This window comes from Bombina bombina, chromosome 5 (assembly GCF_027579735.1).
Source record: "Bombina bombina isolate aBomBom1 chromosome 5, aBomBom1.pri, whole genome shotgun sequence".
Taxonomy (NCBI): Eukaryota; Metazoa; Chordata; class Amphibia; order Anura; family Bombinatoridae; genus Bombina; species Bombina bombina.
Window position 1 is genome coordinate 242063824 of NC_069503.1, and position 12619 is coordinate 242076442.

General features: G+C 39.4%; 1 protein-coding gene across 1 annotated transcript in view; it reads left to right on the top strand.

The window, feature by feature from the left end:
* LOC128661438 (patched domain-containing protein 3-like) overlaps window positions 1-10642 on the top strand; it is a 58431-nt gene extending 47789 nt beyond the window's left edge. The window contains exon 5 of the mRNA XM_053715693.1: window positions 10467-10642. Within this exon, the coding sequence (XP_053571668.1) occupies window positions 10467-10642 (176 nt within the window). The remainder of the gene's footprint in view (window positions 1-10466) is intronic.
* The last annotated feature ends 1977 nt before the right edge of the window (window positions 10643-12619 follow it).

Sequence of the window (12619 nt, forward strand, 5' to 3'; positions counted from 1 at the left end):
TTCAGGCAGTTACTGTTCATCTAATGTGACCAGATGAATCGAGTGATAAGCTCTAATATTAGGGTAACCCTAGCAGCACATAGATTCAAGGTACTGGGCTGTTAAAAGTAGAGTGTTATTTAGATTCAAGCTAATACTTATTATTGTGTTGTTAGATTTACAAGACTAGCTGGTATTTGTATATGAATGCAGCTCTTACTATACCTGCACATTATACTGCGACTTGATACAAGCCTTTCTGTTCTGTTTTGAACAACAGTAATATCGTAGCATTAAATTAGAGAACAGCAGTTATTGATAACAATCACACTAGTTCCCAATTATACAATAGTGATTTACTGACAGTATATTGATATTAATTTATCCAAAAAACTAGATACATAATTGATATTTGGGTGTCCATTCACTCATCACCAGTGGTTATTGAGCACTTAGTGCGTATAGACATGACACAGGGATATATTGAAGCTGATAGATTGTTTAATTTTAATTTTATTATTAGCTACACTCACTAATTCTGTTCAGCCTCAATTAAATCAACATAAACACTATAGTTGGGATCAAATTTGAGCAAACTACTATGACACACGGACCCTATGGATTTTATCTGGTTGATGTTGTGGACAACACAGAATAATTCTGCATGTGAATTACTAGAAGTATATTAATTACCATTTACGCTGTAATAAAAATCATTAAAGCTGATTATAATAAAACATGTCCTATTTTTCTTAAACTGGAAGAAATTTCCTACTCAGCATAATAAATCCTTATTAAGAATAGGAGACTATATACAGACAATGAATTAATACTGTATGTTGAATTAAATATATATATATTAATACGCTGTTCCTATTTGGATATTTAAACACCCACATAGCAGTGGGTTACTGAGATATATATACATATTGAATACTCAACTATTATAGTTGAATATATTTGAGCTGATATCAGGTTAACTGTATCACCCAGGAAAGAGTTGAAACATTAGCTCTTCACTGTAGGTTATAATTCTATGGTAACACCACCTAGCAAACCTTATCGGTTATAATTTAGATCACTAGTAACAGTTAATTCATATAGGCCTAATTATTATATTATGTGATCTAACAGACAACCTACTACACTGATCTTGGTACTGGAGTGTATTTTAATCGTGTGTATCAACCAAACAGATTTGTTTTTTTTAAATTTTATAATTAATAAAGGTTATATTTTAAAATCCTGTTGGGGAATTCTGTTCCTTAGTTAGGGCCCAGAGTGCTGCAAGTGCATGCTTTGGGAATTTTGATACCCTTTATATCAATCTTCCTTCGTGTTCATATTCATATTTATGCACAAGCACCATTTCCTCTAGGAAAGTTGATAAGTCTACACTTCCTAACACATATACTATAAGAGGAAAAGCCTAAGTAGTGCCACTGTTCATTTGGTGTGTTTGTAACTATTTAATAGCTACCTAGTTAAAATAATTACAAAATTACCTTTAAAATAAATCCTAACCTAAATTACAAATACACCTAACACTACACTATCAATAAATGAATTAAATAAATTAAATACAATTTTCTAAACTAAAATACAATTAAATAAACTAAACTATATTACAAAAAATAAAAACACTAAATTACAAAAAATAAAAAAATATTACAAGAATTTTAATCTAATTGCACCTAATCTAAGCCCCCTAATAAAATAAAAATGCCCCCCAAAATAGTAAAATTCCCTACCCTATACAGGGAGTGCAGAATTATTAGGCAAATTAGTATTTTGACCACATCATCCTCTTTATGCATGTTGTCTTACTCCAAGCTGTATAGGCTTGAAAGCCTACTACCAATAAAGCATATTAGGTGATGTGCATCTCTGTAATGAGAAGGGATGTGGTCTAATGACATCAACACCCTATATCAGGTGTGCATAATTATTAGGCAACTTCCTTTCCTTTGGCAAAATGGGTCAAAAGAAGGACTTGACAGGCTCATAAAAGTAAAAAATAGTGAGATATCTTGCAGAGGGATGCAGCACTCTTAAAATTGCAAAGATTCTGAAGCGTGATCATCGAACAATCAAGCGTTTCATTCAAAATAGTCAACAGGGTCGCAAGAAGTGTGTGGAAAAACCAAGGCGCAAAATAACTGCCCATGAACTGAGAAAAGTCAAGCGTGCAGCTGCCAAGATGCCACTTGCCACCAGTTTGACCATATTTCAGAGCTGCAACATCACTGGAGTGCCCAAAAGCACAAGGTGTGCAATACTCAGAGACATGGCCAAGGTAAGAAAGGCTGAAAGACGACCACCACTGAACAAGACACACAAGCTGAAACGTCAAGACTGGGCCAAGAAATATCTCAAGACTGATTTTTCTAAGGTTTTATGGACTGATGAAATGAGAGTGAGTCTTGATGGGCCAGATGGATGGGCCCGTGGCTGGATTGGTAAAGGGCAGAGAGCTCCAGTCCGACTCAGATGCCAGCAAGGTGGAGGTGGAGTACTGGTTTGGGCTGGTATCATCAAAGATGAGCTTGGGGGCCTTTTCAGGTTGAGGATGGAGTCAAGCTCAACTCCCAGTCCTACTGCCAGTTTCTGGAAGACACCTTCTTCAAGCAGTGGTACAGGAAGAAGTCTGCATCCTTCAAGAAAAACATGATTTTCATGCAGGACAATGCTCCATCACACGCGTCCAAGTACTCCACAGCGTGGCTGGCAAGAAAGGGTATAAAAGAAGAAAATCTAATGACATGGCCTCCTTGTTCACCTGATCTGAACCCCATTGAGAACCTGTGGTCCATCATCAAATGTGAGATTTACAAGGAGGGAAAACAGTACACCTCTCTGAACAGTGTCTGGGAGGCTGTGGTTGCTGCTGCACGCAATGTTGATGGTGAACAGATCAAAACACTGACAGAATCCATGGATGGCAGGCTTTTGAGTGTCCTTGCAAAGAAAAGTGGCTATATTGGTCACTGATTTGTTTTTGTTTTGTTTTTGAATGTCAGAAATGTATATTTGTGAATGTTGAGATGTTATATTGGTTTCACTGGTAAAAATAAATAATTGAAATGGGTATATATTTGTTTTTTGTTAAGTTGCCTAATAATTATGCACAGTAATAGTCACCTGCACACACAGATATCCCCCTAAAATAGCTAAAACTAAAAACAAACTAAAAACTACTTCCAAAAATATTCAGCTTTGATATTAATGAGTTTTTTGGGTTCATTGAGAACATGGTTGTTGTTCAATAATAAAATTAATCCTCAAAAATACAACTCGCCTAATAATTCTGCACTCCCTGTACTAAATTACAAAAGTAATCAGCTCTTTTACCAGCCCTTAAAAGGGCTTTTTGCGGGGCATTGCCCCAAAGTAATCAGCTCTTTTACCTGTAAAATAAAATACAAGACCCCCCCAACATTACATCCACCACCCAAACACCCCTACTCTAAAACCCACCTGATCCCCTCTTAAAAAAACCTAACACTACCCCATTGAAGATCACCCTACCTTGAGTCGTGTTCACCCAGCCAGGCACCGATGGGCCAAAAGAGGACATCCGGAGCGGCAGAAGTCTTTATCCGATTGGGGCAGAAGTGGTCCTCCATCCAGCAGAAGTCTTCATCCAAGCGGCATCTTCGATCTTCATCCATCCGGCGCGGAGCGGGTCCATCTTCAAGACATCCGACGCGGAGCATCCTCTTCTTCCCGACGACTAACGACTAATGAAGGTTCCTTTAAATGACGTCATCCAAGATGGCATCCCTTGAATTCCGATTGGCTGATAGGATTCTATCAGCCAATCGGAATTAAAGGGACATGAAACACAATTTTTTTCTTTCGTGATTTAGAAAGAGCATGTCATTTTAAACAACTTTCTAATTTACTTCTATTATCTAATTAGCTTCATTCTGTTGATATCACTTGCTGAAAAGCATATCTAGATATGCTCAGTAGCTGCTAATTGGTTTCTGCACATAAAGGCCTTGTGTGATTGGCTCACACATGTGCATTGCTATTTCTTCAACAAAGGATATCTAAAGAATTGAGCAAATTAGATAATAGAAGTAAATTGGAAAGTTGTTTAAAATTGCATGCCCTATCTGAATCATGAAAGTTTAATTTTGACTAGACTGTCCCTTTAAGGTAGGACAAATCCGATTGGCTGATGTAATCAGCCAATCGGATTGAGGTTCAATCCGATTGGCTTATTGGATCAGCCAATAGAATGCAAGGTCAATTCTATTGGTTGATCCAATAAACCAATTGGATTGAACTTCAATCTGATTGGCTGATTACATCAGCCAATCTGATTTTTCCGATTAGAGAATTACAGAGAATGCAAATAATTAGCATTTTGTCATTAAATGCTCTTTCATATAGCTTTCACATAGCTTTCCCAGTGCTAATCAACATACCCCATCAATAACATATACAGTTACTCAGTACTTGTAACAAACTCAAATGGAATGTTCTTCATATTCAACATGCTACTAAATATATAAATTTAATCTCAGATAGAGTAACATATCAGTACAAATAAATATTTCTGAGCTCACAATATTCTCCGTTTTAGGCATATAACATAAATATCAAAAGCACACAAAGAGCGTACCGGGAGGAGCACTGATATATACACATTACTGTTAATGAAGGAGACAAGACAATTAGCCTTTATTCCAAATCTGATTTTCTACTCCATTTGTTACATATCTTGAATGATAATAAATAAGTAAATATACTAAATGATTAATTAGGTGTACCTTTAAGCTTCAGTTGACGTTATTTGATTTAGAGTAATGCCTGTATAAGTCCTGAATTAATTATCACGCTGCCACCAAAAAAATATGTTAGACCAACATTAACAAAGTAAATAAAATAATGTGCCAATAATTAACTTGTAGATCCAAGACAAATAGATGACTGGGTGGTTAAACCTTTGGTTTAAAGGGACATGAAAATAGACAATTTTAAACTTTCTAATTTACTTCTATTATCAAATTTTCTTTGTTATTTTGGAATCTTTTGCTGAATTGCAGAGAAGTATGATCAGGTACTTGCACGTGTCTGGAGCACTATATAGCAGTGGTTTTACAAGAGCACTAGATGGCAGCACTACTTCCTGCCACGTAATGCTCCAGACACCTACCTAGGTATTTATTTTACAGAAAAAGAATAACATGGAAACAAAGCAAATTTGATAATAGAAGTAAATTGGAAATTTTTATAAAATTGAATGCTCTGTCCGAATCAAAAAGAAAATGTTTGGGTTTCATATTCCTTTAAATAGGAGAACCTCTGCATGCGTTTTTCAACATGCCATTTATGCTCAAATAATGAATAATGAAAATGTTGTTTTTTCCATAAACAAATAAAGTCTGAAATAATACAAAACTTCTTTATAATGAACTAGTCCTAAAGCCTGTGTACACGGGCCATTTTTTGCAGTACAGCGGTTCCACCCCTTGCTCTCTCTCTATCCCCCCTCTCTTTTGCTCTCTCTGCCCCCTCTCTTTTGCGCTCTCTCCCCTCTCTTTTGTTCTCTTCCTCTCTCTTTTGCTCTCTCTCTCCCCCTCTCTATATTTTGCTCTCTCTCTCCCCTCTCTTTTCTTCCCTCTTTTTTGCACTCTCCGCCCTCTCCTTTGCTGTCTCTCTCCCTTCCCCTCTCTTTTGCTCCATCTCCCCCTTTCTTTTGCTCTCTTTATGCCCCCTCTTTTGCTCTCTCCCCCCTCTCCTTTTGCTCTCTCTCTATCCCCCCTCTTTTGCCATCTCTCTCCCCCCTTTCTCTTGTTCTCTCCCTCTCTTTTGCTGTATCTCTATCCCCCCTCTTTTAGTCTCTCTATCCCCCCTCTTTTGCTCTCTCTCCCCCTCTCTCTCTCCCCCTCTCTTTTGATCACTCTCTCCCCCCTCATTTTTGCTCTCTTTATCCCCCTCTTTTGCTCTCTCTCCCCTCTCTTTTGTTCTCTTTCTCTCTTTTTTGCTCTATCTCTCCCCCTCTCTATAATTTGCTCTCTCTCTCTCCCCCTCTCCTTTGCTGTCTCTCTCCCTTCCCCTCTCTTTTGCTCTATCTCCCCCTCTCTTTTGCTCTCTTTATCCCCCATCTTTTGCTCTCTCCCCCCTCTGTTTTGCTCTCTCTCTATCCCCCCTCTTTTGCCATCTCTCTCCCCCCTTTCTCTTGTTATCTCCGCCCTCTCTTTTGCCGTCTCTCTCCCTCTCTTTTGATGTCTCTCTATCCCCCCTCTTTTGCTCACTCTCTCCCCCCTCATTTTTGCTCTCTCTATCCCCCCTCTTTTGCTCTCTTTATCCCTCTCTTTTGCTCTCTGTCTCCCCCCTCTCTTTTGCTGTCTCTCACCCCTATTTTTGCTCTCTCTCCCCCTTTCTTTTGCTTTCTCTCTCCCCCTCTCTTTTGCTCTCTCTCCCCTCCTCTCTTTTCCCCCTCCTTTCTTTTCCCCCTCCTTTCTTTTCCCCCCTCTATTTTGCGCTCTCTCTCTCTTCCCTCTTTTGCGCTCTCCCCCTTTCTTTTGCGCTCTCTCCCCCCTTTCTCCTCCTCTCTTTTGTTCTCTCTATCTCCCCTATTTTGCTCTCTCTTTCTCCCCCTTTCTTTTGCACTCCCTCCCCCTCTCTTTTGCTGTCTCTCTCCCTCTCTCTCTATCCCACTCCTCTTTTGCTCTCTCTCTTCATACCCCCTCTTTTGAGTTTTTCTCTCCCGTCGACATGGCCCCGCCCAGCCCCACCCATGTTTATTTTGTGTAACCCAGGGGGTGTTAGGTTAGGAGTCTTGCAAGTTAGCTGTTACGTAGTTAAGTAGTGTAGGGCTAGTCTGCGTTGGGGGGTTGTGGAAGTTTAGGGGTTAATATGTTAGGGGGTGTTTGCAATGGGGGGTTATGGAGGTATAGGGGTTAATAATTATCCCAAATTTCAACACATATGGGCAAATATGTTATTTATGATGACTCATACAAATACAGAGAAACCAATCTCCCTGTTTCAATGCATGCTATCTAATTGATAAATCCAATAGGTTTCCTTTTGTTTTAGGACTTTTTTCTATATCTATATTATAACTGTGTTGGTTATGCAAAACTGTGGAATGGGTTATAAAGGGATTATCTATCTTTTTAAACAACAAAAATGTTAGTGTTGGCTGACCCTTTAACTTATGTTATATCACTCATGAGAAAACACTGTGGTTTAACTAAATTTGTTTCTTACGTTTAAAGGAAATGGTGTCAATACAGTATGTTAGGGATGGCTGAGGCCTAGATTTTTAAACACCTGCACTAGTTTAAGGTTTAATTACAACAGTGATTATTTGACTTTGACTATATGTTAGGAGGTGTTTGCAATGGGGTGTTATGGAGGTATAGGGGTTAATAGTTATGCCACATTTCAACACATATGGGCAAATATGTTATTTATGATGACTCATACAAATACAGAGAAACCAATCTCCCTGTTTGAATGCATGCTATCTAATTAATAAATCCAATAGGTTTCCTTTTGTTTTAGGACTTTTTTTTCTATATCCCCTCCTCCTCTTAGTTAACCTACATGGTCTATAATCTGCCACCTTAGGACTCGCGTCCATTGAGCCGCTAAAAAAGGAGCCGTAAGCTACCGAAGTGTCTGACGGCTCCATTTTAGTACCAGCTTTCCATTACATTCGCTCTTTTCAACTCAACGTAAGTTTGTGCTGCCAAACCGTGTTGTATTCGATGAAAAGCGCGCCATAACAACTGCATTGACATGGTAACCCGACCTTACCTGCGCTCTTCACCTGTGATCGCCTCTAGAGAGAAAGTCACGGGAGCTAGTTGTGCTGGTAGGAGTTGGATAGTTTTGTGGATAGTTATTGGAGATACTGCATTCACCTATCTCTGCTGCTTTTGCAGTCTTGTCATTTTTCCTAAAGCTCTCATAGGTCATTCAAAGACTTACATATGAAATTTGCAAACATCAATTTACAATACCATTGTTGCCAATGTGTTATGTGTAAATCCTTTTTAAAGTATGAGAAACCCCATTTATACCTTAAAGGGACAGTCAGGATCAAAAAAACTTTCATGATTCAGATAGGGCATGCCATTTTAAACAACTTTCCAGTTTACTTTTATCACCTATTTAGCTTTGTTCTCTTGGTATTCTTAGTTGAAAGCTAAACCTAGGAGGTTCATATGCTAATTTCTTAGACCTTGAAGGCTGCCTCTAATCTGAATATATTTTCACAGTTTTTCACCACTAGAGGGTGTTAGTTCAAGTGTTTCATATAGATAACATATAGCACATGCACGTGAAGTTACCTAGGAGTGAGGACCGATTGGCTAAAATGCAAGTCTGTCAAAATAACTGAAATAAGGGAGCAGTTTTCAGAGGCATAGATACAAGGTAATTACAGAGGTAAAATGTGTATTATTATAACTGTGTTGGTTATGCAAAACTGTGGAATGGGTAATATAGGGATTATCTATCTTTTTAAACAACAAAAATTTTGGTGTTGGCTGTCCCTTTAACTTATGTTATATTACTCATGAGAAAACACTGTAATTTGTTTAAGTTTAAAGGAAATGGTGTCAATCCAGTATGTTAGGGATGGCTGAGGCCTAGATTTTTAAACACCTGCACTAGTTTAAGGTCTAAGTACAACAGTGATTATTTGACTTTTTACACTAGTAAGTGCACCAGCACTGCTTTGATTGACCCTTTCATATGGCTCTATTAATATTTTTGTCATACAAGGGCAGGAAACACATTCCTATTGCATAAATAAAAGGGATAGGAAAGACAAAACTAACCTTGCAGATAGAGCATGTAATTTTACACTTGTAAAATCACTAATTTTGGGGGCGGAGCTAGCCGCAGAGCCGAGCGGCCGCATTTACACTGAGCTCCGTGAACAGTTTCAGCAAATTTCCACCTAATTAGCTGCAGATTGAGTATACCTGCCGTTGTTTATTGCAGCAGTGATCCTCAGCCCCTGGAGACTTAAAAGAGAGCCTCTGGGTTGATCGAGACTGAGCCTGGAGGTGCCGTTTACAGCAGACATAGGAAGCGGTGACTGAGGCCTACTGAAGTACATCAAGATACAGCATGCAGCAGCCAAGTCTACAGCTTTAAGACCTGCTCGCATCTAAGTCCGGAGGGTCGGGGCTCCGCCGAAAGAGGTGCAGATCACATCTCGAACATAGAAGTCAGCTGGAGGTAAGGGCAGTAACCTGCATTACATGTGAGCCAGCAGTGACGCCGAGAGGTTAGGTTGCGGCCTTCTCCTCCCACCCCACGATCCACATTGCATAAGGCGAGATAGGGGGAAATAAAACAAAAAACAAAAACATAAAGGCCAGACTCCCTACACCTGTGGATGTGAGGACTGAGGGGACCAGGTTTGAGAGCAGGCAAGAGAAACCTGCGTGGCGCCAAAGTCGGCCATTTTTTCTCCACAGTATAGAGCATAGTGACGGCCTGACATAACCAGCTCTATCACAATAGACTACCAACCCCACAATAGAAAAAAGCCCTTATGCGCACTCCACACTCTTTGATGCAGGGATACCAGCTGGGCCCACACATCCAGGGACATTGGGGGTAGCTGACATTCACAAACCCTACCCTCAGAAGCCACGCATCCAGCAGGACCAATAATACCTACATAGGCTCAGGAGGAGCACTAGTTTTCAAGGGCTGCAATCTCACCCTGACTGACACTTAAACTGGGACACGGTCTAGGCTCCTGGATATAGCACCTCTCCCTTATATGGGAACAGAGCCCTTGCATCATTCTTCACCCAGATTCTGTCCAAACCATATTTGAATACCCGCCAGAGGGATCTATACCACCTAGCTGGGCAGGTACCATAAACTGCAGCTGTACCATTCCCTAGTGCTCTTTGGTCCTCCACATACAACCCATCTGGGACCCTAGCACTCACTGCCTCCTTACAACAATAGTACTGCCTCCTAGTAACCTAAGCTTCATTATATCTTGCAAGCGAGAGCTCCTGAGCTCCATTATTTGGATCAATCCAACAATACTCTATATCTACAGTCTCTTGGGCCTACCCTGATACAAAGCAAAGACACTAACTTACCAACTTTATAGGGAAGCCCAACACCCTCCTGTGCTGACACGCTGCCTGAAGTGTGTGAGTCACCTCTGACACTGGGGGGACTTTGTTTTACTCCTCTTTTATTTTTGTATCCAAGCATATTCCCACGCTAAAAGCTTACTGTGTGCTTCTTTATTCTTTGTGATTAGTTTAGATGATCCTACTGTCTACATATTATGTGTCAAACTGCCAAACGATAACCCAAGTTAACGCAACAGCCTAAAAAAACAGTAGCAGACCACTTCAAAGAGCAACCCCCTTCAAGGGGCCAGTCGACCAGGGATCCTAATCTGGCATTGGATCTAAGCTACTCAGAAAGCAGTATTGACTCCCAATCACCCACAACTGACACCTTGTCCTCTAAAGAGGTCAAAGGCTCTACAGCTGAGCTACGCAGAGATATAGCTGCCCTGGGGGAGCGCACCAAGACTCTAGAGCGCAAACATGAGGACTTAGCTGTGGATCACGCAAACCTCTTATCGTACTCCCAGATCCTATCTGTTCAAATATCAGAGCTGGTATATGCGGTGGAAGAGCGCTAGTAATAGCTCCTTAAAAAGGAGCCAATAAGCTTAAATGGGGGATTTAATAGGGTTGAACAAATGTTTATTGAACAATAGTTAGGAAAATATTAAAAATAAATGAAAAGGCCTAATGTATAAAATAAAATGATATATATGAACACATAAGGAGAATACAAAGATCAGCTCTTGAGAAAGGTACTGTTTAGGTCCGAAACGCATAGAAAGACATACGCTGATATAACGGCTCAGGTTCATCTTTACTGGTAAGCATATTACTTTCTATTCATGAGATTAGTAGCAATATTGCACTATTTGTTTTATTTATTATAGGAGATCGTCATGTAGAGTTTAGAAGACCCACTATTACATATTTGAGGATCAACACTAAACAAAGGTTTTTGAGGATAATCACACCCAGGATAACCACACAATTTTTAGGATAATCACATTAAGACTTCATTCATTTTTTTCTACTCCGAGTTTGGATATCTACACATATTTTTCACATTTTTTATATTTTTTAGGACCATATTTTTTTAACTTAGTAAAAAACATTTTTTTTTTATTTCTAGGTGTACACCTATTTTGTGATTTTTGTTTTTTTGTTTTCATTATCACTTGGATTACAACTTGGATTTCACAATTTAGACACATTTTTCTTTGGACTTTTGTTATGAACTTTACATTTTGACTTTTAATCACTTTCTATAACTTTTACTTGCATTTTCATTTTCAGGACATTATATACATCCAGATACAACACATTGGTCTCATAAGGAGCTTGTGCTACCTCTATCTCCTCAAGGGATCATTATAGGTTAACCTTCTTATACAGATAATATATCCTAAAAAAGGGTATATAGCTTCAGCTTGGATACATTTGGTACAATTTATTTAGAAAATTGTTTAATATATTGTATCTCCATTCTGTCTTTGTATTCTCCTTATGTTCATATATATAAATTTATTTTATACATTAGGCCTTTTCATTTATTTTTAATATTTTCTTAACTATTGTTCAATAAACATTTGTTCAACCCTATTAAATCCCCCATTTAAGCTTATTGGTTCTTTTTTAATATATATATATATATATATATAATTTTTTGGGATCTGGTTGAGAGATCTTGCTCTTGGGAAGAGCTTGTGGGGTCACATTTGGCGCTGTAGATATCTTTTTGTTTACCAAATATCAAACCTGGAACTAAAGCTAGCCGATATGGAGGACAGATCCAGGCATAATAACTTGAGGTTTCGAGGGGTCTCGGAAGACATAAGCCCTTCGGAGTTGGAATCCTATATAATGGAACTATGTAAATGCCTCTTGCCTTCCTTAGATCCTCCTGGTCTTATTTTGGACAGGGTCCATCGAGTTGCGAGGCCACAGACTGTATCCCAGGACAAGCCCAGAGACGTACTTGCTAGAATACACTTTACTCATAAGGAGCATATACTCCGGGAACTGGCCAATAAGCAACAACTCCCATCTAAATTTAAACAAGTGGCTCTATTCCCGGACATCTCTAGCTACACTCTCCAAAGACGGCGGACATTCAAATCCATTACTCAGACCCTGAGAGCAGAGAACATTCGATATCGCTGGGGCTATCCAAACAAGTTAATTGTGACAAGAAATGGCGATACCCACACCATCATTGCCTCACAAGAAGGATTTTGACTTCTCAAGGAATGGGAGATCACCCCCTCTACAGAACCACCAGCTAGAGAACTTTTAACTTCCAAACTTCATCCTGCTGCTCCTGAATGGTGCCCCCTACCACAGAGGACTCCTACCTGATGTTGAGAACTCACCTAACACACAGTTTTGTATTGTAAAATGTAACAGTATTACTAGTTAAACGTTTAATTATGTTTTGACGACTACCCTGCTCTTTGGCCACGGGCGTCTCCGGCATCTGACCTGATAGGGTGTGATTTTCTTAGGTTGGATGACCTATTTATCACTGTTGGTCCTCCCTTGTTGGTCCGTGCTAG